The sequence below is a fragment of the Trachinotus anak genome, unplaced genomic scaffold, assembly GCF_046630095.1.
Source record: "Trachinotus anak isolate AG129_WGS33_773 ecotype Australia unplaced genomic scaffold, CSIRO_AGI_Tana_v1 ptg000038l, whole genome shotgun sequence".
NCBI lineage: Eukaryota > Metazoa > Chordata > Actinopteri > Carangiformes > Carangidae > Trachinotus > Trachinotus anak.
Window position 1 is genome coordinate 181,370 of NW_027273889.1, and position 23,126 is coordinate 204,495.

At 45.0% G+C, this 23,126-nt stretch overlaps 1 protein-coding gene and 1 long non-coding RNA gene across 5 annotated transcripts; one reads left to right on the forward strand and one right to left on the reverse strand.

Moving 5' to 3' along the window:
• The first annotated feature begins 71 nt into the window (after positions 1 to 71).
• Positions 72 to 21,869, forward strand: LOC139614794 (dynamin-1-like). 3 transcript variants are annotated; one of them, XM_071472389.1, is made up of 24 exons: positions 72 to 709; positions 5,405 to 5,478; positions 5,575 to 5,724; positions 6,335 to 6,538; positions 6,663 to 6,761; positions 7,760 to 7,920; positions 9,559 to 9,701; positions 12,243 to 12,378; positions 12,491 to 12,558; positions 12,649 to 12,787; positions 13,585 to 13,671; positions 13,776 to 13,846; positions 14,093 to 14,144; positions 14,332 to 14,343; positions 14,824 to 14,937; positions 15,381 to 15,490; positions 15,572 to 15,683; positions 15,822 to 15,833; positions 15,967 to 16,134; positions 16,269 to 16,355; positions 16,529 to 16,683; positions 16,771 to 16,941; positions 18,306 to 18,341; positions 18,678 to 21,869. In XM_071472389.1, the coding sequence occupies exons 1-23, from the start codon at positions 549 to 551 to the stop codon at positions 18,325 to 18,327; spliced, it is 2,508 nt and encodes an 835-aa protein (XP_071328490.1). In that variant the 5' UTR covers positions 72 to 548; the 3' UTR covers positions 18,328 to 18,341; positions 18,678 to 21,869. The 3 variants fall into 3 exon arrangements, with proteins under 3 accessions (XP_071328490.1, XP_071328488.1, XP_071328489.1); XM_071472387.1 differs by lacking the exon at positions 18,306 to 18,341 and having other exon boundaries at positions 20,151 to 21,869; XM_071472388.1 differs by lacking the exons at positions 14,332 to 14,343; positions 18,306 to 18,341 and having other exon boundaries at positions 20,151 to 21,869.
• On the reverse strand, positions 16,949 to 19,433 carry LOC139614800 (uncharacterized). Of its 2 annotated transcripts, none has more exons than XR_011687138.1 (3): positions 19,295 to 19,433; positions 17,787 to 17,896; positions 16,949 to 17,246 (listed from the first exon to the last, which is right to left on the reverse strand). It is a non-coding gene; the product is annotated as an uncharacterized lncRNA (long non-coding RNA). The 2 variants fall into 2 exon arrangements; XR_011687139.1 differs by lacking the exon at positions 19,295 to 19,433 and adding an exon at positions 18,089 to 18,297.
• Positions 21,870 to 23,126: the final 1,257 nt, after the last annotated feature.

Genomic DNA, 23,126 nt, shown 5'->3' on the forward strand with positions numbered 1-23,126 from the left:
TGCATTAAAATACACTTTTCTCACTATCACAACCTTTGGATTTATACTGAAACAAAATGTGCGTTTCCCAACTTGGAAACAAAAGATTAGACAGACCACATGTTAATGAAGTGAAACGTCATCAGCTCTCATTAAATGAGTCCAGTGTCAGATCACGTGATGTGTTAACGTTCCTTCATGGCTCCGTATTCAACGTAACATCTACAAACGGGCCTTTATTTTGAAGGTCTGCACCGGATGCGCGCGTGTGTGTGTGTGTGTGTGTGTTGCGGCGTGTTGCGGGCTGGTCCCTCCCTGCAGAGGAGCAGAAGAGGAGGAGGAGGAGGAGGAGGAGAGGGAGCTGAAGGTCACAGCTGGAGGACCATCACTACCAAGATCACCGATACTGATATCAAAACGATAATCGATTAACTGATCGGAGAAACAGAGGTATCAGCTGCTGCACCCCTGCCTGTCTCCCTGCTGCCTGTCTGTCCGCTTCTCCATCACCAGCCTCCACCTGTCTCTCCGTTTCTCCTCCTGTGTGTCTGTCCGCCCGTCTCTCCGCCATGGGAAACCGGGGGATGGAGGAGCTCATCCCGCTGGTGAACCGGCTCCAGGACGCCTTCTCCTCCATCGGCCAGAACTCGAGCCTCGACCTGCCGCAGATCGCGGTGGTGGGCGGGCAGAGTGCGGGGAAGAGCTCCGTACTGGAGAACTTCGTGGGCAAGTGAGTGGACCTGTCTGTCTGCCTGTCTGTCTGCCTGTCTGTCTGCCGGTTATACATTAGATTACATGATATTACATGTGATTGTATTGCTGTATTATACGTTACAGTACATTAAATTATATTACAATATTAACAATATTATATTAGATTACATTAAATTATATTACACATCGTTATACATTTGATTACTATAAATTACATTAGATTACATGATTTAGATTTATTGTACAGTACATTATATTAGATCACAGTACGTCACGTGATATACATTATCAGAGATTAGAATACATTAAACTTACATTACAGGACATAACATCAGATTACATTATTTTACTTTACTGTACATTATATTAGATCACATTAGATTGCAATGTTATGCATTATTTCATTATATGATAATATAATGTAATATAGTATATTAGATAATGTGATTTTAATTAATTGCACAGTGCATTACATGAGATCACATTACATTACATTAAAGTACACTGCATTACATTACATTATATTGTACATAAAAACATACTGTGCTTAATAAAAAGCTCTGATGCTTCCTGTCACACTGAAGCTGTAGAATCTTTAACATTACTTCAAAGCTTTGATTTAAATTTTAACTTTTTTTGCCAGTTTATTTTTTTGTGTTTCTTTCATGTGTAGTGTTTTTTCTTTGTGCTCCATTTTACATTTTAGTCAATGTGATTATTGATTCTTTTTAGCTGTTCAGCACTTCGTAGTTCTATTTAAGGAAATGTTATATTCATAAAGTTACATTACATTTACTATATTACACTCAGGTTATTCTAAGAGTATCATGCAGAATATCACTGTAAACCTTTATTTGTTAAGTTGTTTTAGATAAGAATAGTAAAATATAAATAATAACACATGCAGCAAAGTTAATGAAAATGTTTAAAAATAGAACATAACAAATGATCAATAAGACGCCAACACAGTGAACAAATATTCTGGAACTAAACATAAAGATTTGATGTGAAATGTTTAGTCTTAGGGTCTAGCTCAGTGTGACCTTATGTCCTGATATTTTCATACTGTGATGTTGATATGTATTGATTATATTGATCATTACACATGTAATGATCATATACACACAGTGGTTGGGTCCGCTCTACTGAGGTCAGTTTCTCCAGGACCTGGACCAGACCACAGGACAGCTCTGTCACACACAAAAGTCAGTTGTTACATATTCGGTCCAAACCCAGTTTTAACCAGCGTCTGACTTCCTGACTCTTTTATAAAAATACAAAATATAAAAATTTACAGAAATGTTTCACTTACCTGAAAACACCTTTTACACTGACATGAACCTGAACTGCAAACCTCAGCAGAAACCTGCTGACACTGCACTCTGCCCAAAGTCAAAAGATATATCAGCTGCAGGCCAAGGCTAGCCTTAGCTAAAGCTAAGCTAAAGCAAAGGTCCAGCCCCTAACCACACAGGTCATTTGTTCTGACCCTCGGATACAAACCACAGGAGTTTAAGGTGTACAGGACCTGCGTTGTCATGGTAACAATAACAAGCACTTGGTTACACTTGTGGATAAAACAAATGACAGTGATCATTGGTTTGTAAACGAATAGCTGCCCCAACCTTCTCCTGACTTGTCGCTCTTTACAAGATATCACCTGACTTCCTCTGTCCTGTCACCATCACAACACCTCACAGCGTGGTAATCACATGATACCTCTGGGTTTACTTCACTTTGTTCTTCCACACAATGAAATTAACTAAACTCTAAAGCTAATTATCTTAGCACGTGTCAGTTGCGTCAACTCTAGTGAATTATCTGTGATTTGATGTCACATTCTGAAGAATTGTAAAATAATGAACTGTACCGATTTAAGTATAAATGTGAGGAGTGCTTCCATCAGTCAACAATAAATACACTTCCACCAGAGCTTCTGATACAAAAACACATCAGATGGAACCGTTACAAACTGAGAACTGTACTGTCAAACATCTTATCACTTCACTGATCTGGGACCAGCCTGATAATTCTCTGTAATCTGATCTGTCTCGCGTCAGACTGACCCAGTGTCAGCTGTGAATGATCAGATCTTCCCTCAGCTTTAAACCAGATCAGACCTTTGATCAACTCCATCTCCGAGAAACCCTGTCTCCTAGAAACGCAGTCTCCTAAAAACCTTGTCACCTAAAACCACATAATATTTTGGAGGGAAACACATCATCTGTCTGGATCTCTGGTTTGGATGTTCAGATTTTGACTCCTGGACGTGCAACAGCCTCCTCCAGGACTTAGTTAGTCTGACTCCAGGTCTCCACCTGGTTGGTGAGTTTAAACCAGGTTCTGATCCAGGTGCTGCACATTGATAAAGCATCTGTGCAGCTGTGGATGAGCAGGAACAGTTGTTATGGGAGACCAGGTTAAGGAATATGTCACACGGACTCACCTGTCATCACGTCTTAAACCTGGTAATAGCGTAGACTAGAGTTTGTGAGTTTGTTGTTTTCATCATCGATGCATCAGCTGATGAAGAACAAAGAATCAGTGTCAGCTCAGTGTCTCAGGGTCACATGAAAAACAGGATCTGCAGGTCCTGGAAAGTCTTTGAAGGCCTGTCTCTGGACATTCATTTTTGAGTTCTTGATCATTTTGGCTGTCAATGCGAACAACCTACATTTTTCCAAGGGTGTGCATTTTTTTGGGTAATTCGGGGATTTCAACCTCAGCACTTGTCAAATGTCGACAACACACTGTGAACATAAAAGAGTGACAGTCAGGACAGAGCTCACTGCAACCACTGCTCACTGGAACTTTTGCTCACTGCAACCTCTGTTCACTGCAACCACTGCTCACTGGAACTACTGCTCACTGGAACTTTTGCTCACTGCAACCTCTGTTCACTGCAACCACTGCTCACTGCAACCACTGCTCACTGGAACTACTGCTCACCGCAAATGAAGTTTTAGATCATTGCAACACAAAATCACAAAATATACAGACAGACTGTAATGAGTTAATTGATAATGAACTAATTGATTTCTCTATATATCAGATCTGTACAATCAAAATATAAAAACCTTTTCACCATTGATTTTATTGTCCCTGCTAACTGTCCGTCTCTGTTCATGTTCAGCTCACAGAGAAGCAGCAGCTGAACATGTGCTGATCATTTTTCTGTTGCTTGATCAGTTGTTTCAGCTTCATGATGTCGTAAACCTGCACCTCGTTTGTGCAGGTGCCACAGGTGCATTATGGGTCTCCTCCAGTCTCAGTGTAAAAACAGTGACAAAGGTTGAAGCTGCAGTAGCACATGTGTCACACAGTGGGCGCCACAGCAAACATCATGGAGTCTGTGTGGGGCTCAGTGAGGAAGAGGAGCCTCAGCTGAGGAAGAAGAAACATGATGTGAGAGCAGCAGAGACTGTGTGAAGACCTGAAGACCAGGACCTGATCAAGGCAGCTGGTTTTGGACTTCAGTGCTGGTTTCAGGTCTGAAGAGTCAATGACGTTGATTCGCTCGCTGAGGTCTGATGAAAGCTGACACCTGATTTGCTGAATATTTGTATATTTCTCTTCACTCCCAAGGATGGGGAAGGTCTCTCTCTCTCTCTTTCTCCCTTTCTCTCTCTCTCTCTCTCTCATTGGTTGGTGTTGGTCACGTGACTCAGTGGGGTTTTGGTTGAAGCAGCATCGTATGACAATAAAAGCATGATGTCTGTGTTAGTGTGTGTGTGAGTGTGTGTGTGTGTGTGTGTGTAGGTGGAGAGCTGCAGTGTGTGATTCCCCTGCAGTCAACACACACACACACACACACACACACACACCCCTCTCTCTCTGTCCCTCTGAGGATGTCGTGACGATGTTTCTCCTCGAGCTGCAGGCTGGTCATGTCAGTTTTTTTCATAAAAGAATAACAATGATCCAGAAGGACGAGAAAACTCTGCTCAGGTTCTCAGTCTGCACTGAGAACCAGGCTCAGGGTGGGGGGGTCTGCCTGACCGGTTGGGCTGGGAGAACAAAGGGGGAAAAAAGAAAAAAGAGAGAGAGAGAGAGATTTTTTTTTTTAAACCATCTTTATTTCAATTCAAAAGCTCTTTTTATACAACAAAATCATTTTACTGTTTGGCAAAACCAGAAGAAAAAAACTAATAAATACAGAAAATAGATAAGTACAAAAATAATTTAAATTTCAAGTAATTTTCCAAAGTAAATTTCTCCATCTTTTACAGAACATAACACTTCTTTAAAGCACCACACACTCTGGAAAGACTCTAAATCATTCACAGACGAGTGATAACTGAAATCAGTTCTCAAATGAGTCCGAATCATTTTCACTACCAACGTTTTTATATCATAAGTCACTGACTCTTCTACTTTTGGTTATCTGCTCACATAAATGGACATTTTTGATGAACCCAGTACAAATTCAAGAGCTGACTCTTCACTTTAGTTTTTTTCCTGTATGTGAAGCCCAAGATAAAACTGTGTGATTAAAAACCTCCCACACAGAGTAAAGAGCCTGTGAAGGAAGAGAGAGAGAGGCTGCAGGAAACAGTGGAGCAGCATCTCTCTGTCACTGCAGAATTTGGTTTCTCTGAGTGTTTACCTGAAATCTCCTGTATTTTTATGGGATCACTCAGAATCCAATTAGCCTCTGGAAGCTCTCACCTGTCCTTACACCTGACAACAGTTCTCCTCCTCCTCCTCTCAGAGACTTCCTGCCTCGTGGTTCAGGTATCGTCACCCGGCGCCCCCTGGTCCTGCAGCTCATCAACTGTCCCACAGGTTAGACGACGGCACAAAGCCAACACACTGCATTCAGGTCTGCTGTGTTTGTGTTAGGTTGTGATGCTGATGACTCAGGTGTGTGTCTATGGTCAGAGTACGCAGAGTTCCTGCACTGTAAAGGGAAGAAGTTCACCGACTTCGATGAAGTTCGTCAGGAGATCGAGGCCGAGACGGATCGAGTGACGGGACAGAACAAAGGAATCAGTCCAGTCCCCATCAACCTGAGGGTCTACTCCCCCAACGGTAACACACCGACAGACACACACCGACACACACACTGAGAGACACATACCGACTGACACACACACCGACACACGCACTGACACACGCACTGAGAGACACACACCGACACACACACCGACACACACCGACAGACACACACAGACACACACACAGACACACACCGACAGACACACACAGACACACACACAGACACACACACTGACACACACACTGACACACACACCGACAGGCACATACCGACACACACTAACACACACACAATGATACACACACTGACACACACACCGACAGACACACACCAACACACATACCGACACAGACTAACACACACACTGACAGACACACACACTAACACACACACCAACAGACACACACACCGAGAGACAAACACACTAACACATACACTGACACACACCGTCACACACACTGTCACACACTAACACACACACTGACACACACCGTCACACACACTGTCACACACTGACACACACACTGACGGACACACACTGACACACACACACTAACACACAACCCATTCAGGGCCTGGAAAATATCAGTAAATCAATGAATGAACAACCCACAACCTGATCTCTGTGGTCTCTGTGCTCAGTGCTGAACCTGACTCTGGTGGATCTTCCTGGGATGACCAAGGTCCCTGTGGGGGACCAGCCCCACGACATCGAGCACCAGATCAGAGACATGCTTATGCAGTTTGTCACCAAGGACAACTGCCTCCTATTGGCTGTTTCTCCCGCCAACTCTGACCTCGCCAACTCTGACGCTCTGAAGATCGCCAAGGAGGTAGACCCTCAAGGTCAGGGTCCAGCTCCTGCACCTCCCACAGCCTGGGGGTCTTTCACCTGTCTGTGCTCAGAAAGCTTGTCTTGTAACGCAGTTGGTGGTTTTACATGAAGCCTTTTAAATGTGTGTGTGTTCAGGTCTGAGGACCATTGGTGTTATCACCAAACTGGACCTGATGGATGAAGGAACTGATGCCAGAGACATCCTGGAGAACAAGCTGCTGCCGCTCCGCAGAGGTACAGAGACATTACATCACAGCAGGTGTGTGGCGCAGTGTTCAGAGGGGGAGTGTAACCAGTTTCATTTTCTGTAGCTACAATTTACCAATGTTCCCTCAACGCCTCCCGTGCAGCCTGTCAGTAGATGGCAGGTAGATGGCTGCACACACAGGACTGTAGTCGTCACACTTCCTGCAGCTCAGACAGGTGTGTGATCAAATGAGTTTGAAAACAGTGAAATGAGTTTCTAATGTAAGATTTAAACCAAGTGATTTTATCGTTTTATCAAAAAAATAAAAAGATCACAATGAAAGACCAGCAAGTTTTTTTATGGAAAATACAAATCAAGTGACGAAACATCAGTTAAACATCTTTGTGGATAAACAGGTGTGGATGAGACTGGATGGAGGAGGGAAGTAACTGCAGGAACACTTTCAGCTGAAATCACAAGAGTTGCTCGTTGAGATGAGTATGAAGACAGTGAACAGTTTCTGAGCTGACCACTGGAGGGGAGTCTGGTTGAGAAGCTGCAGTCAGGACAGAAACCCTTGACACCACCAGTCCTGAACTTTGTGAGGGATCTGAGAGACAGATGTAAGAGCACTCAACACAAGTTGTGAGTAGTTTGGTAAATGTCTGACCAGTAACAGGATGATCAGCTGACTTAAATGTTTCTCTAACTGGGAATCAGAAGTGACACTGAGGTTCCTGGACACCAACTCTGAGGTAGAAACCAGGGAACCTTGGTGCTGGTGTAACGTTTACAGGGTCTGATTTGGGGAGAGGACCAGGACAGAAGGTTTTCTGTTTAATGATAAGAGACAAACCGACAGATAAAATGTCCTAAAGGCAGAGACGGACAGGACCCCTGAGGAAGTCCATGGGTCAGAGGAGCAGATACTGTAGAGATATCCCAACCTGTCCTTAACCAGAGCTCCAGGTGTACAGACCTGTGACAGGTAACCATAGCAACTGATGTTCTGATGCAGAGACCCTAACAGACTCTGAACTGTCAGGTTACATCGGGGTGGTGAATCGCAGTCAGAAGGATATTGACGGGAAGAAGGACATCAATGCGGCACTGCAGGCTGAGAGGAAGTTCTTCTTGTCTCACCCGGCGTACCGACACCTGGCCGAACGCATGGGTACCGCCTACCTGCAAAAAGTCCTCAATCAGGTGCCTGCACACACACACACACACACACACACAGGAGTCTTCTTCATTTTAGGTTTTAGAGATCCTTTTCAGTCTTGTGTGTGGTCAGTACAGAGCTCCGGTACTCAGGGTTCTCTGACCATCCTGAGAATATCATCTGAACATCCTCAGAACCTTCTCTTGAGGTTCTCATGGAATATCATCTGAAGGGGAGAACATCTACAGGAGGTTCTCTAAAAGTCTGTTAAAGGTCCTCAACACTTAAGGTGAAGGTCTGCTCAGTGTTCAGACTGTTCTCTATAGGTTCTCTAGGGATCCTTCAGAATGTCCTGAGAACAACCAGTAAAGGTGATTTAAAGGTTTTTAGAACATTCTCTAAAGTTGTGTAGGTTCTATCAGCAGCAGGTTTAAAGTCCTGTAGTTTGGTTTGTTGTGTCTATAGATTCATTTATTTATCAGTGAAGGACTCAACTATTTGTGTCATATTTGAAATATTCCAAACAATCAATTGATCAGTTTATTGATCATATTGATCAATACATAGCTGAATGTTCTTGTTGAGTTTACTGTCCTTTCTTGTTTCAAGTAAACTTGCGTGTTCGTTTGATGAAGTTAATGCAGGAGACGAATTCAGAATTCTTTTCACTAATTTATTAAACAAGCTTTCACAAAATTAAAAGAGGATCGTTACAGAGCTCTGGGTCCAAACTATCTCTCCCTGACAACAACATGCAGCTGTGCCAGTTCACGAAGTTTGACACACGAACTTCCCCCTAGCCCGGTCTTTTTATTACTGTTACACAAAGGAAGCAAGGAATGCAGGTTGAACTCTTCTTCATTGGCTTCATTCGCCTCCTTCGTGGTTATCTGACTCCATTTGACCTCCTTCACTCGTGCCTGGGAACAGCTGATTTTTCTGTGTGTGAAACAGAGAAGAGAAGACAGGGACAGACACAACCCTCCCATCTCCTCAGGGCTGTCTCCCCTCTATCAGTTAACCGGGCCCTTGCCTACTTCTATGCTCATCTTCTACCTATGCAGTCTATTCGTGGCATGTCCACCCCGCATCTGAAGAACAACCCCTCCACACATCCTTGGCTTCACTATCTGTAACACCCTGCTCCCTGTTGAGGCAACTCCCCAACCTATAGTTATCAAAAGCAAGCATCATAACCTTGCAATACTCACACACACACAATACTATTGCACAATGCTATAAATATTCTTCATTCTGTTCAGTCACTCTCAGTCTATGGAGAACCAAATATTCAGGAGGCCGAACCAACCGAACTCCTCCTCCATCCTGTCAGCCAATAAATAACTTGCTCCATGTTTACTGTGAACAAACCAAACTCACCTGCTTTGTCTCAGCCTCACAAAGAGGCTTACCTGAAACCACTGGCCCTGATATGCCTTAGACTGCCCAGATGTGGGCTGATCAGGGTCAGTCAGATTCTGAGATGTGAAGTGATGCAGGTAAATCAACCTCTGTTTACAGGTGAGCAGATGACATCAATGGTGGGGTCACAGTGAAAGAGGAAGTCACTGATGTCAACTCATCTGGATCTGAACTAAAAACACTATTTAGACCCATTCATGTACTCTGCTCTCAGTTTTTTTCTGTAACCATGGTAACAGAGAATTTCTTCGTTACCCCAGCAACTTACCAACCACATCCGGGACACGTTGCCGGGGTTACGCAGCAAACTGCAGAGCCAGCTGTTGTCCATTGAGAAAGAGGTGGAGGAGTACAAGAACTTCAGACCTGACGACCCGAGCCGCAAGACCAAGGCCCTGCTGCAGTCAGTACACAACACTACACAACGCTACACAACAATACACAATGCTACACAATGCTACACAACAATACACAGCAGTGTGTCAGTGAAGGTTCCCAGTCATCCAGGTCATCGTAGTCAATGAGTGCTGAAGTTCAAGGCAACTGGACTTCTTTTGATTCTTGATTTCTCCGCAAGAGCTGCCAATTGTGGACCTCATCACCGCTACAGAGTTAGCAATTAAAGCCAAAAAGCTGACACCCTCTGAAGCAGAACAGATCAGGCTGAAGGTATGAGCGACCCTTGCCAGTGCAAAAATGCCTCCTTCCAAACTCTTCCAGGCCATATCCTCCCTGAGCAAGGATCCTAGCATCACCATCCTGCCAGCCAACAAAGGAAGATGCACCGTCGTTCTCAAAACAACTGACTACCACACCAAAATAACCTCACTTCTCAGTGACAGTGAGACTTATGAGACCCCAAAGCGGTACCCCACAATCAGTTATAAGAAGAAGGTCATAGACTGCTTACAAAAACTGGAAAAAGAAAATACCATTGACCTCCAAACCTACTACCGTCTCTACCCTGGAGAAGCAACACCATGCATTTATGATCTCCCTAAAATACACAAAGTGGGAGCTCCACTTAGATCCATCATCAGCAGCATCAATTTAGTGACCTACAACATTGCGAAACACCTCACTACCATCTTGGCATCCTTCGTGGGGAACACCACATCCAAAATTCCACAGACTTCACCGATAGGGTCCAAAACCTCACACTTCTACCAGATGAGACCATGGTCTCCTTTGACGTCACTTCTCTCTTTACCTGCATACCCACTAGCAAGGCAGTAGAGACTGTCGAAAACGTCTGCAACAAGACAGCACTTTGCACACCAGAACCAACTTCAGACCAGATCAGATTTGCACCCTTCTACACCTCTGCCTCACCACAACATGTTTCAAGTACAATGAGGTTTTATACAGACAAAAGCACAGTTGTTCCATGGGTTCTCCTGTGTCTCCAATCATGGCCAACCTCTGCATAGAGGAGGTGGAGGACCAGGCTCTGAGGTCCTTCAGAGGAACAACTCCCAGCCACTGGTTTAGATATGTGGACGACACTTGGGTGAAAATCAAAACCCAAGAAGTGGAAGCTTTCACTGAGCACATTAACTCAGTGGACAGAAACATCAAGTTCACCAGGGAGGATACCAAGGACAATAGGCTGCCCTTCCTGGATTGTGCTGTGTCCATTGATGAGAATGGTTGCCTTGGCATTGAAGTCTACCGAAAACCCACGCACACAGACCAACACCTCCTGTTGACTCCCACCACCCACTAGAGCACAAACTGGGGGTCATCAGAACTTTACGATACCGGGCCTTGAAGGTTCCCTCAAAGGCGGAGGGAAAACAGAAAGAATTGTCACACATCAAGACAGCACTCAAAACCTGTGGCTACCCTAAGTGGACTTTTATCAAATCTTCAAAAAGGCATCACAAGAAAACACAGACAGTTTCAGATGAACAGAACGACAAACAAAGAAACATTGTCATCCCATATGTGGCAGGCTTATCTGAAAAACTCAGAAGAATCTTCCACAAACACAAGATCCGGGTCAATTTCAGACCTGGCCAGACTTTAAGGCAAAGACTGGTCCATCCCAAGGACAAAACACCCAGACACAAACTAAGCAATGTTGTGTATGCGGTCCAGTGCAGTGAGGAATGCTCAGACCTCCACATAGGTGAGACTAAACTGACCTTCCACCGATGCAAGGCACAACATAGAAGAGCCAGCTCAGCGGGACAGGACTCAGCAGTACACCTTTATCTCAAGGAGAAAGGACACTCGTTCGAGGATACCAATGTCCACATTTTGGACAGAGAGGACAGATGGTTTGAGGAAAGGAAACCATCTATGTCCCCTTGGAAAAACCTTCCTTGAACAGAGGTGGTGGTTTATGACACCATCTGTCAGCCACATATGGTGGTGCAGCAGTTTGCAGGAGCCCTCCCAAGACAGTTTAACCCCCATTCACACCTGGAGCCATGTGACTTTAATGAGTCACATGATACTGGAGGGGGGGTTGAGTCACACAGTCACGGCTAGTCAACGACTCTCAGGACCACCCCCAAGGTGTTTGTCCCCACCTAGCGCTAAATACCTGGGTTTCCCACACTGGTCTTTAGAACTGAAGAAGCCTCTTGGATGAGAGGCGAAACGTCTTCAAGTATCAAAAGAAGTTCAGTTCACTTCAACTTCAGCACTTAACGAATAGCAACAATATACAACAATACACAACAACACACAACGCTACACAATGCTACACAACAATACACAACATTACACAACACTACGCAACAATACACAGCAATACACAATGCTACACAACAATAAACAATGCTACACAACAATACACTACGCAAAAAACATGATACATAACGATACATCAGGACCTCACATGTTAATCACATGACACAAACCAACATATGACAAAGAATGACTCAACAGATGCAGAATATGCCATATATAACATCATATGCTGTGTGTGTGTCAGGATGGTGCAGCAGTTTGCAGTGGACTTTGAGAAGCGGATCGAAGGATCTGGAGATCAGGTCGACACCTACGAGCTGTCAGGGGGAGCAAAGATCAACAGGATCTTCCATGAACGCTTCCCATTCGAACTGGTCAAGGTAACACACACACAAATACACACACACACACACACACTGTGGATGACACTCCAACAACTTCTATGTGTATGTGTGTGTGTGTGTGTGTGTGTGTGTATATGTGTGCGTGCAGCTAGAGAGTGATGAGAAGACCCTTCGGAAAGAGATCAGCTACGCCATCAAGAACATCCATGGAATCAGGTGAGTCTTAAGGCCTGCCGTGTTTAGGTGTGTTCAGGTGTGTGTTACAGTACCATAGTGGAACCTGTCTCACCTGTGTTCTCTGTGCAGGACGGGTTTGTTTACACCTGACATGGCGTTTGAGACGATCGTGAAGCGTCAGATCGCTCAGATCAAAGAGCCGTGTCAGAAATGTGTCGACATGGTGATCAGTGAGCTGGTGAACACCGTCAGGCAGTGTACACAGAAGGTACTACTACTACTACTGCTGCTACTGATAATACTACTACAGCTACTGATAATACTACTACTACTGCTACTATTACTAATACTATTGCTACCTGAGCACTTAAACTCTGCCCACACTCTGTAGCTCTGCCCACAGTCCTGATCTATTGTGTCTGACATGAACGTCTCAGGCGAAGCTGTGTCCTGGTCTGAATCCTCTCTGATTGGTTGCTCCTTCTCTGTGTCATAGACAAACGTCCTCGTTCACTCCCATTGGAGTGCACCCAGGACCAGAACTGGGACCCCTCCTTTAATAATCACAACCTCCTTAGGTCCAGTTCTCATCACATCCACCTCCACTAACTCCCCCTGACCTGCCGTCAGAGAGACTCTGGGTCTGAACTCAGTCCCTCAGCCTGATGCTCCTCCTCCTCCACTGTGCTCCTCAAATGAATGTGGTCTGTCATCACCATCCCTGCACACAGACAGTCTCAGTCCAGACTGTTCTGGTCTGTGGTTCCCTGATGGTGAAACCAACTCCTGAAGTCTCTGAGGGCAGGAGCATCCCTCTCTATCTTCAGGGAGCACCTCCTCTCCTCACTCCTCTAACCCCCTCACATGTCTGACCAGCTCTGACTCTGACTCTCAGTTCACTTCTTTACCTGATCTCCTTCACTGATAAAACAGATGTAGAACTGAGTGATGAAGCTGAAGTCATGAAGCTTTTACTTTGCAGCTCCACAGCCTCTTTTAGCTCGTAGTTTTGGTTTCACATGACATTTCCCGTTTTGTTTTCTGACCTCTGACCTCTGTTTTCAGTTGGCTCAGTATCCGATGCTCAGAGAGGAGATGGAGAGAATCGTCACTCAGCACATCAGAGACAGAGAGAGTCGTGCCAAAGACCAGGTCTGTCACATGATCAGGATTAATGCTTCATGTTTCTGAGCAGCTGACTTTCAGTCTGGTGCAGTCACCTGTCTGTGTGTCTACCTGTGTGTCTGCCTCCTCAGGTGATGCTGCTCATTGACATTGAGTTGGCCTACATGAACACAAACCACGAAGACTTCATCGGCTTCGCAAAGTAAGAAATCCTGAACACAAACACACTGATCCTCACCAGCACAGGTACCAACAGGTTACATGTAGCTAGCCACTCTGCTAATCAACCAACACTAATGAGCAAAACGGGAAGTAAACTCCCACAGAACAAAAGTGTAGATTTCGGCGTGATGAGGCTGGTATGACCTCGACACATCTGTCTGGATCTGCTCACATCTGGACCTCAGTGTTTTCAGTTTGACAGTAACAGATGATGTGTGTGTGTCAGTGCTCAGCAGAAGAGCAGCCAGATGAGCAAGAAGAAAGCCGCAGGAAACCAGGTGAGTTGCCGCAGGTTACCCCATAGGGGGTAGGGGTGTGTGGGTGGGTGGGTGGGTGTGTGTGTGTGTGTGGGTGTGGGTGTGGGTGTGGGTGTGTGTGTGTGTGTGGGGGGGGGGGGGGGGGTCTCCTCATTCATGTTTCTCTCTTCTCACTCTATCTCTTCATCCTCCTCTCTGCCTCAACCAGGATGAGATCATGGTGAGTGGTTCTGTGTGTGTGTGTGTGTGTGTGTGTTTGTGTGTGTTCTAACAGGAAGTGATGTCACTAATGTAGAGTAAGCAGACAGTTGTAGTAACGGTCTTGTTATTGATCATTCACACACGTAGCATCACAGCTCAAAACAGTGAGACCAATAATCAATTATCAAACTGATTAATCAATAAATCGTTGCAGTTCCACAAACAGTAAAGATGTGTAGTTTGATTTAAACTCTGATGCTACTCTGCTCATGTCTGTCCTCAGTGATTTTGATTAATTAGTAATCTGACATTGTGTTGAACAGTTTTTACTTTGTGAAAATAATGTTGAATAAAGTTTTGTTAAAAAAACACTTCACACCTGGATTTACCTGGTTCAGTCATTAACTGATGGATTAGTGATTGATAATTATCACTGAAGTGTGTGTGCTGTTTCACCACGTCTGTGTTGATGACCTCATGGCTCACCTGGTGTGTGCAGGTGATCCGGAAAGGTTGGCTCACCATCAACAACATTGGCATCATGAAGGGCGGAGCTAAAGAGTACTGGTTTGTCCTGACCGCAGAGACCCTGTCCTGGTACAAAGACGATGAGGTAACACACACTCACATATATACTGCATATAAACAGAAACACACACACACACACACACACACACACACACACACACACACACTGTGAGTCACTTTAAAATGACTCCCTCAGTGTCAGAGAGGAAGTTCATTGATGAGTCACTGATTTCACCTGTTAATACAAACTGAACATGAAAGAATCTCAACACTTCCTCCTGAGTTTTCACATTAAAAGTCATCCAGTCTTTCTTTCATAAACAGGCTTTAATGTGAAAACCCCTCAGGAAGTGTTGAGTGTTATTTACTTCATGTGGATGTGAACACCACGATTCTCTGATGTGTTCATGGGTCATGGACCAGTCAGGACTGTAACCACACCTCCTCAGATCACCTCCAATCACTAAGACTCTCTAATGTTGTTGTGTTGTGTTGTGTTGTGTTGTTTTGTGTTGTCACCCCCTTCAGGAGAAGGAGAAGAAGTACATGCTGCCTGTGGACAACCTGAAACTGAAAGACATTGAGAAAAGCTTCATGTCCAGCAAACACATTTTCGCTCTGTTCAACACTGAACACAGGTCTGAGACACACTAATCAATATTATTCATTGACAACTAATCACCAACAGTGTGCAGATAATAGTGTGTGTACTGTTGTAGGAATGTGTATAAGGACTACCGTCAGCTGGAGCTGGCCAGTGAGTCTCAGGAGGAGGTGGACAGCTGGAAGGCTTCTTTCCTACGAGCCGGAGTGTACCCTGAACGCAGCGTGGTACAACTCATTACTACATTATTACTGCATTAGAAAATACTTTTAATCCCATGAGTATGCATGATGACATCAAACGTATTTGTATATGTTCAGTGTGAGTCATCATGTTGACGCTCTGCTCTGCTCCTCCTCCTGCAGGACAAAGAGAAGGTGAGTCCCTCTGTCTCTGATCCAATCAGGGATCAGGCGAAACTGTGTCCATGGAAACCAGACAAGTGGATTTAAAGTGTCTGTTCAGTGGGTGGAGGTGGTGCGAGGTTAATCGGCAGCCATGTTGTCTCAGGTGGAGGCAGAGGAGTCGAGCGGCGACGGGCAGATCCACAGTCTGGACCCACAGCTGGAGAGACAGGTGGAGATCGTCAGGAACCTGGTGGACTCTTACCTGTCCATCATCCACCGCACCGTCAGAGACCTGATCCCCAAGACCATCATGCACCTGATGGTCAACAACGTAGGGCACACAAACACAGACACACACAGACACACACTGAGACACACAGACACACACTGAGACACACTGACACACAGACACACACTGAGACACACACACACACACTGACACACCTCCTCCTCTCTGCTCCTCAGACGAAGGAGTTCATCCACGCCGACCTGTTGGCTCAACTTTACTCCTGCGGAGACCAGAACTCCCTGATGGAGGAGTCCCAGGAACAGGTGAGGTCAGACAGGTGGACAGACAGACAGACAGTTTGAACTTTGACCTCTCTGTTAAATGTCAACTCTCCTGATCCTCCCAGGATTAACCCTGGTGGTGCTGATGACCTGTCACTCTCTCTCGCTCTCTCTCTCTCTCTCTCTCTCTCTCTCTCTCTGTGTCTGTCGCCCAGGCTCAGCACCGTGATGAGATGTTGAAGATGTATCACGCTCTGCGCGAAGGCCTCAACATCATCGGTGACATCAGCACCTCCACTATCACCACAGCAATGCCTCCGCCTGTCGACGACTCCTGGCTGCAGGTGACCGGGATGCCCTCCGGACGCAGGTAACCTAGCAACAAGTCAGCTGTTCCACAGGTACAGTACACACTGTATGTTCAGCATCACCAAGGTGGTCTGGTCTCTCTGTCCAGGTCTCCCATGTCCAGTCCAACCCCCCAGCGTCGGGCCCCTCCTGGACCCCCTCGTCCAGGCGGTCGTGCGGCCCCCGGGCCCCCCTCTCGTCCCGCGGTCTCACCTGACCCTGGACCTCCACCCTCTGTCCCCTCCCGGCCTAACAGAGCACCCCCACCTGGAGTCCCTAGGTGACCACACACACACACACACACAGTGTCCAGTTTGGTTGTAACACACACACAAAGACGTCCAACAACATCCTACAAAATAAAAGACTTCATTTTCTGTTTTAAAGCAGCGTTTATGAGTCAAATCAATGAATGAGTTTCTTCTTTGTTGGTGGTGTAGACAGAAAAGCAGCGATCCACAAACAACCTGCACAGACATGGAAAAGAAAGACTGGTCTGTCTTTCTTCTTCTCCTCCCTCTGCTCAGTCTTCATCCTCACACTCATCATCACCTTCATCTTTATACTCAGGACATCCAGTTAACACTAAAGGAACAGTCCCAGAGACGGGTTCAAGAGGTTAGCTTAGCTTAGCACAAATACTGGGAGCAGGGGGAAACTGTTAGCATAGCTTCATCTAAAGTAAGAAATACACTGTCATAGAACTGTGAAGATGGCTTCTCATCATATAAAACATCATCAAACAACATGAACAGAAACACAACAGATTAATAACTACAGAGAGTCAGGTGTTGAGATTGTTCTTACAGAAGAGAGGACTGTAGGTTTGCAGCAGAGCTAACTAGGAAGCAAACGTTAGCTAGCATAGCATTTCAAATCATTCAGCAGTCCAAATAAATCACTGTGTTAGCAGTTTGGTGTGTTTAGGTCTTTGTGACTGTAAAACTCTTAACACAGACAAACACCATGACACAGCAGACTGTGGCTACAGCTGCTGCTGCTAAGCTAACATGCAGAACCAGCTGCAGACAGACTCACAACTCTCCTGCTGCTACAGCTGACATCACAACAACACATTTTAGCAAACTGGAAAGTAGCTGAGTACACACCACCACCTGTACTCACCTTAACGTTCCCTCAGTGTCTTCTCTGCAGTCCCTGTCAGTCCCCATCAGTCCCCGTCTGAAGTCCACAGGGTCTGGTCTGACAGAGGTAGACTCCTCCCCTGGTCTTCACTATCAAACAAAAGAAGCTGATGTGTTCAGTTTACCTGGTCTGACTGCAGGATTAGCATCAATGCTAATTTACTTTGATGGACTGTGGCTAACAGTTGCCACCTGCTTCCAGTGTTTGTGCTAAGCTAGGTTAACCACATCCTGATTCACTTCTGTACTGGACTCAGATAGACAGAAACCATCAGTCATCACCTGGACATCCACCTGGAGCCATATCTGTCTGTCCACCTGTCTGTCTGTCTCTCTCTCTCTGTCTCTCTCTGTCTGTCTGTTTCTGTTTGTGTGATCCTGTTCTAACAGTACCTTATAAATCTAAACAGGTAGCACTCAGGTGTGTCAGTGTCAGAACAGGTAGCCCCGGCCCCTGTCCCTCTCCCCTCATATTGACCATATATGGTTATTTTTTCAGAATCTCTATCAGTGACCAGTGAGGAGTTCACCAATGGTACGTCAGCTGTCCGTGTGATGTCATCATCTCTCACCAACTCTGTGTGTGTGTGTGTGTGTGTGTGTGTATGTGTGTGTGTGCCTCATCATCCAGTCAGATTGCTGTCCTCGCCACGTGACCCCACCCACTCCCCCAACATTATAATTAACAATGTGATTGACAGCTCCATCAGCTTGTTACTGACTGTCTCTCTCTGTCTCTCTCTGTCTTTCTCTCTCTCTCTCTCTCTCTCTCTCTCTGTCTCTCTTTCTGTCTCTCTCTCCCTCTGTCTCTCTCTCTGTCTCTGTCTCTTTCTCTCTCTGTTTGTTCTTATTTATTTGTTGTCGTCTCCAGTTGGAGGACTCCTTCATCTCCATCACGATCCTCCAGACCAGCCCCTGACTCCTCCCTCTAATAGACACATACACACACACAAACTGAGACACACACACACACACACATACACACACACACACACTCACACTGAAACACACACACACACACACACACACACACACACACACACACACACTCACACTGAAACACACACACACGCACACACACACACACACACACACTCACACTGAAACACACACACACACACACACACTCACACAAAAATATTAAATATGCAGACTCAGCTGATCAACATGTGAGGTTCCACATGTGGTTCTCTTTTGGTTCTCACGTGGTTCTCTTTCTGTTCGCGTTACACCACACTAGCTCCTATTGGGTCGAACTGGTTCTAGCTGGTTCCACCAAGTTTCTACTGGTTAAAACTAGGCTCACCCTGTTTGTACTGGTTTAGGAGGGACCCAGCTGGTTCCAGCTGATCTATTCTAGTTCCAGCAGGTTCTTACTTCTTCAAACTGGTTTGTACTGGTTTGTTGGTTTGTCCGACTGCTCCCAACATGTTCTTCCTGTTTCCTACTGGTTCAAACTGGCTTCCACTGGTTCTAATGAACTCTTACTTGGTTCAGCTGGTTTCAGTTGCTTCCAGTTGGTTCTTGCTTGTACTACCTGGTTCCAAAGTTCTACTTGCTCCAGGTGGACGCAGCTGGGTCCAGTGGGCTTCAGATGGTACAATACGTTCTAGCTGGTACCAACTGGCTGCAATTGGTTTCAGCTGGTCCAACAGATCTCTACTGGTAACATTGGGTTCCTACTGGTTCCAGCTGGTCCAGGTGGTTCCCACAGCTGTGACACCTCCTCAGTAGAGCTGCTGACCCTGTTCCACTGGTCTAAACTTTAACCAGCATCAGTCCGGTACAGCAGTCCAGTTCTGTAAAGACTGAACTCCCAGGATTCACCTGATGGACAGGTGGACAGGTGTGTTCAGACAAGACGTGTGGCAGACTGGAGTGAATGCCCCTCCTCCACTGACTCCCAACACATCATGACCTACCTTTATGACATCATAGAACCAACCAGTCAGAATTCAGCAGGTGTTGGTGGCGGAGGGGGGGTCACGTTTAGTGTCATCAGATGTGAAAATCTACTTTACTGTGTTCTACTCTGATTCAGAGTAGAACCGACCTCTCTACAGCCTCCAAGTGTTTGGTTGTAACCAGTTTTAACTGGTTCTCACTGGTTTTAATTGGCACTGATTAGTTACATTAGACCACTAAAGATATTGTTCTGTTGTTGTGTCTGACTGGTTTCCACTGGTTTTAACTGGTTCCCACTGGTCCCAGCAGAGTACTCTTTGTTGATTGACTTGACCTTTGACCTTTGAACTCTCTTCCTGTCTATTTTCCGTTGATTCACTGTTGTTCCCCTCTCTCTTTTCTCTTTCTTTGTGGTTTTTTTGTGTCGTTTATGTCCCAGTCGTCCCAGTAAAGGTAGCCCCGCCCACGGAGAGAGCCCCCAGTCCTCTATTGAGGGTTGACCTGGTCCCAGTGTATGTTTGTCTCTACTGAACTGTTCTACTGGTCTCTACTGATGATGCTGTGTTACTGTGACCTTATTAGTATTAACAATGATGATATTGATTATCAGCACATTATCAATATATAGCAAATGATCAGCAAAGTACTGCTGCAATATTGAGTGTATACATATATCTGTCTGCTGTCAGGAGGGTTAGACAGGTCAGCTGCCTGTATGTCTGCCTCCTCACACTGTCTGTCACATCAGGGTAATAAAGTACTGTAGAAGACTCCAGAGATGGTGCAGAAGTGAAGATGTCTCACTCCTCTCTGGATTGTCAGATTGGTCTGGGATCAGACCTGCACAGACTGCATTAGCTAGCCGCTTAGTTAGCCTGTTAGCTAGCTGTATCATCACCTGGAGTTGTGTTTTTATGCTGATTTACTTTTCTTTACAGTGTAAAGTTTATCTATAGTTTCATGTATTTATTAATCTATTTATTGATTTATTTATTATCTGCAGTTTTTGTAAGTATGATGTCATCAGTCACATGGTTCAGAAAACACTGCTATTTCCCTCCAAACACTGAATCCAGAGAATCTACTGTGTTCTACTCTGAAGTGTTCGATTCTAATGTCATCTGTCCTGTTGTTGTACTGAACTGTCACCTGGTTCTAACTGGATCTAACTGGTTCCAGTCGGGTCTGACCAGTTCCACCTGCTTTTGCTGGTTCCAACTAGTTCATACTGGTTCAAACTGGTTTCAGCTGGTTTTCAAACCAATGGACATAATTAGCATCAATCTACCAACAACAAATATTCACCAGCTTCATTTTTTATCTTTCAATTTGTCATTTCCTCAGAAATTCTGTTTCCTGATAAGAGTCATGAGATCAATTTAATATAAATATAGAATATCTAATTTGGATTTAATTAAGTTAACATGTATCAACTGAACTCACCGGCTTTGACCCTGTAACTGGAACCACATCACAGAATTAATTCCAGGAAGCGTCATAGTGGATTAGAACATGTTAAATAAAGTGTCACCTCCAGCTGTTAATTCAGATAAACATTATTTTATAAAGCAATATAAATGTATCCAGAGATTTGACAAATGAATCCAGGAGATGAAATCAAGTATTGATCCAGACCTCAGGTGTGATCAGGTGTGATCAGTCTTTGTCTGCTGACTGTACCCACAGACTGTACGAATCTGTACCTGCTGATCTATTTATTCCACCTGTGTGTTGTTCATGTTGTGATGTCTGTAGTTAGCTGAGCTTTGAGCTGCGTTCAGCACACTGAGTGTTAGGAGAGTGTTTGTAGCTGTGACGTGTCCTTGTGTGTTCAGCATGGTTGTCATCTGTTTTCAACAGTGTCATATGATTTTGAACATTGTGGCTCTGCAGCTGTGTGTTGAACGCATCTTGGCCTCACTGTTGTGATCGTGATAGTTTACTCTATGGTATTAATATAAATCTACTGTTTACACTATATATGAAGATGATACTGTACCATATATATGTGAAGATCATATATATAGATCTGTTAAACTGAAATATGCAGCGGCCCAGACTGTAGTGTATGTTTGTGTGTTTGTGTGTGTGTAGTGGTGTATCTAAGTGTCAGGGCCAACAGAGACATGTTGAGATGAATAAAGTTTGTTCGAATGAATATGACAAGTGTCAAGTTTTCTCTTCTAAACTGGTTAACCACCACTGGCAGACAGTTCAACTAAACCAGTTCAACACTTTACTGAAATCTGATTCAACCAGTCGTCAGCCTGTCATCAATCTGTCACCAACAGGTCATCAACCTGTCATCAACAGGTCACTAACTGTTCATCAACCAGTGATCAACCTTTCACCAATTCAATTCAATTCAACTCAGTTTTATTTGTATCGCGCCAAATCATAATCTACATCATCTCAAGGCTCTTTACAGGGTCAGGTCAAGACCTTACTTTGTTACAGAGAAAAACCCAACAGTTCCCACAGAGAGCAAGCGCTTGGGGACGGGGGGGGAGAGGAAAAACTCCCTATTAACAGGAAGAAACCTCCAACAGAACCGGGCTCAGGGTGGGTGGCCGTCTGCCTCGACCGGTTGGGTTTAGGAGGAGATAAAAAAGGGGGGGAGGGGGGAGGAGAAAAGAGAGAGAGAGAGATCAGGAACAGCTGTGTAGGTAATGGTGTTATCAATAATGATGGTAGATAACAGTGGTTAATAGTAAAGATGAGTAGTGGTGGATCTGGATCCTGCTGCTGCAGAGATACCTGCAGAATGAGGACAGAGAGAGAGCGAGAGGAGAAGCACAAACTACGGGAGAGAAAAAAATACAAAGTTAATGGCATAAAGTAATCGAGAGAGAGAGAGAGAGAGAATCATGGGAATCCCCCAGCAGTCTAGCTCTATAGCAGCATAGCTAAGGGATGGGTCAGGACATACCCGAGCCAGCCCTAACTATAAGCTTTACTAAACAGGACAGTTTGAAGCCTGATCTTAAAGGTAGAGAGGGGGTCTGCCTCCCGAACCCACACTGGGAGCTGGTTCCACAGGAGAGGAGCCTGATAGCTGAAGGCTCTGCCCCCCATTCTACTCTTACAAACTCTGGGAACCACAAGTTGACCTGCATTTAGAGAGTGCAATGGGAAATTTTGATATAACTCGTGTGTCTATGCAAAACGGTGTAACCAAAGACTGTGTGGGTATTTCTAATGAAGTTTTGATGTAACCTTTGTACACCCTTTTGAGGCAATGAAAGCAACCTCTGGGTGAGTTTGAGGATAAGCACATGGAGACAGTATATCTGTGTGCCCTTGCCTGTCTCCCCATGATAAAACATGCCGACAATATATGTGGAATCTGCCTTCCGTTCATGATGAGGGTTGTTCATTTTGACCTCGGTGAAGGCAGAACTGTGAGATACAGTGA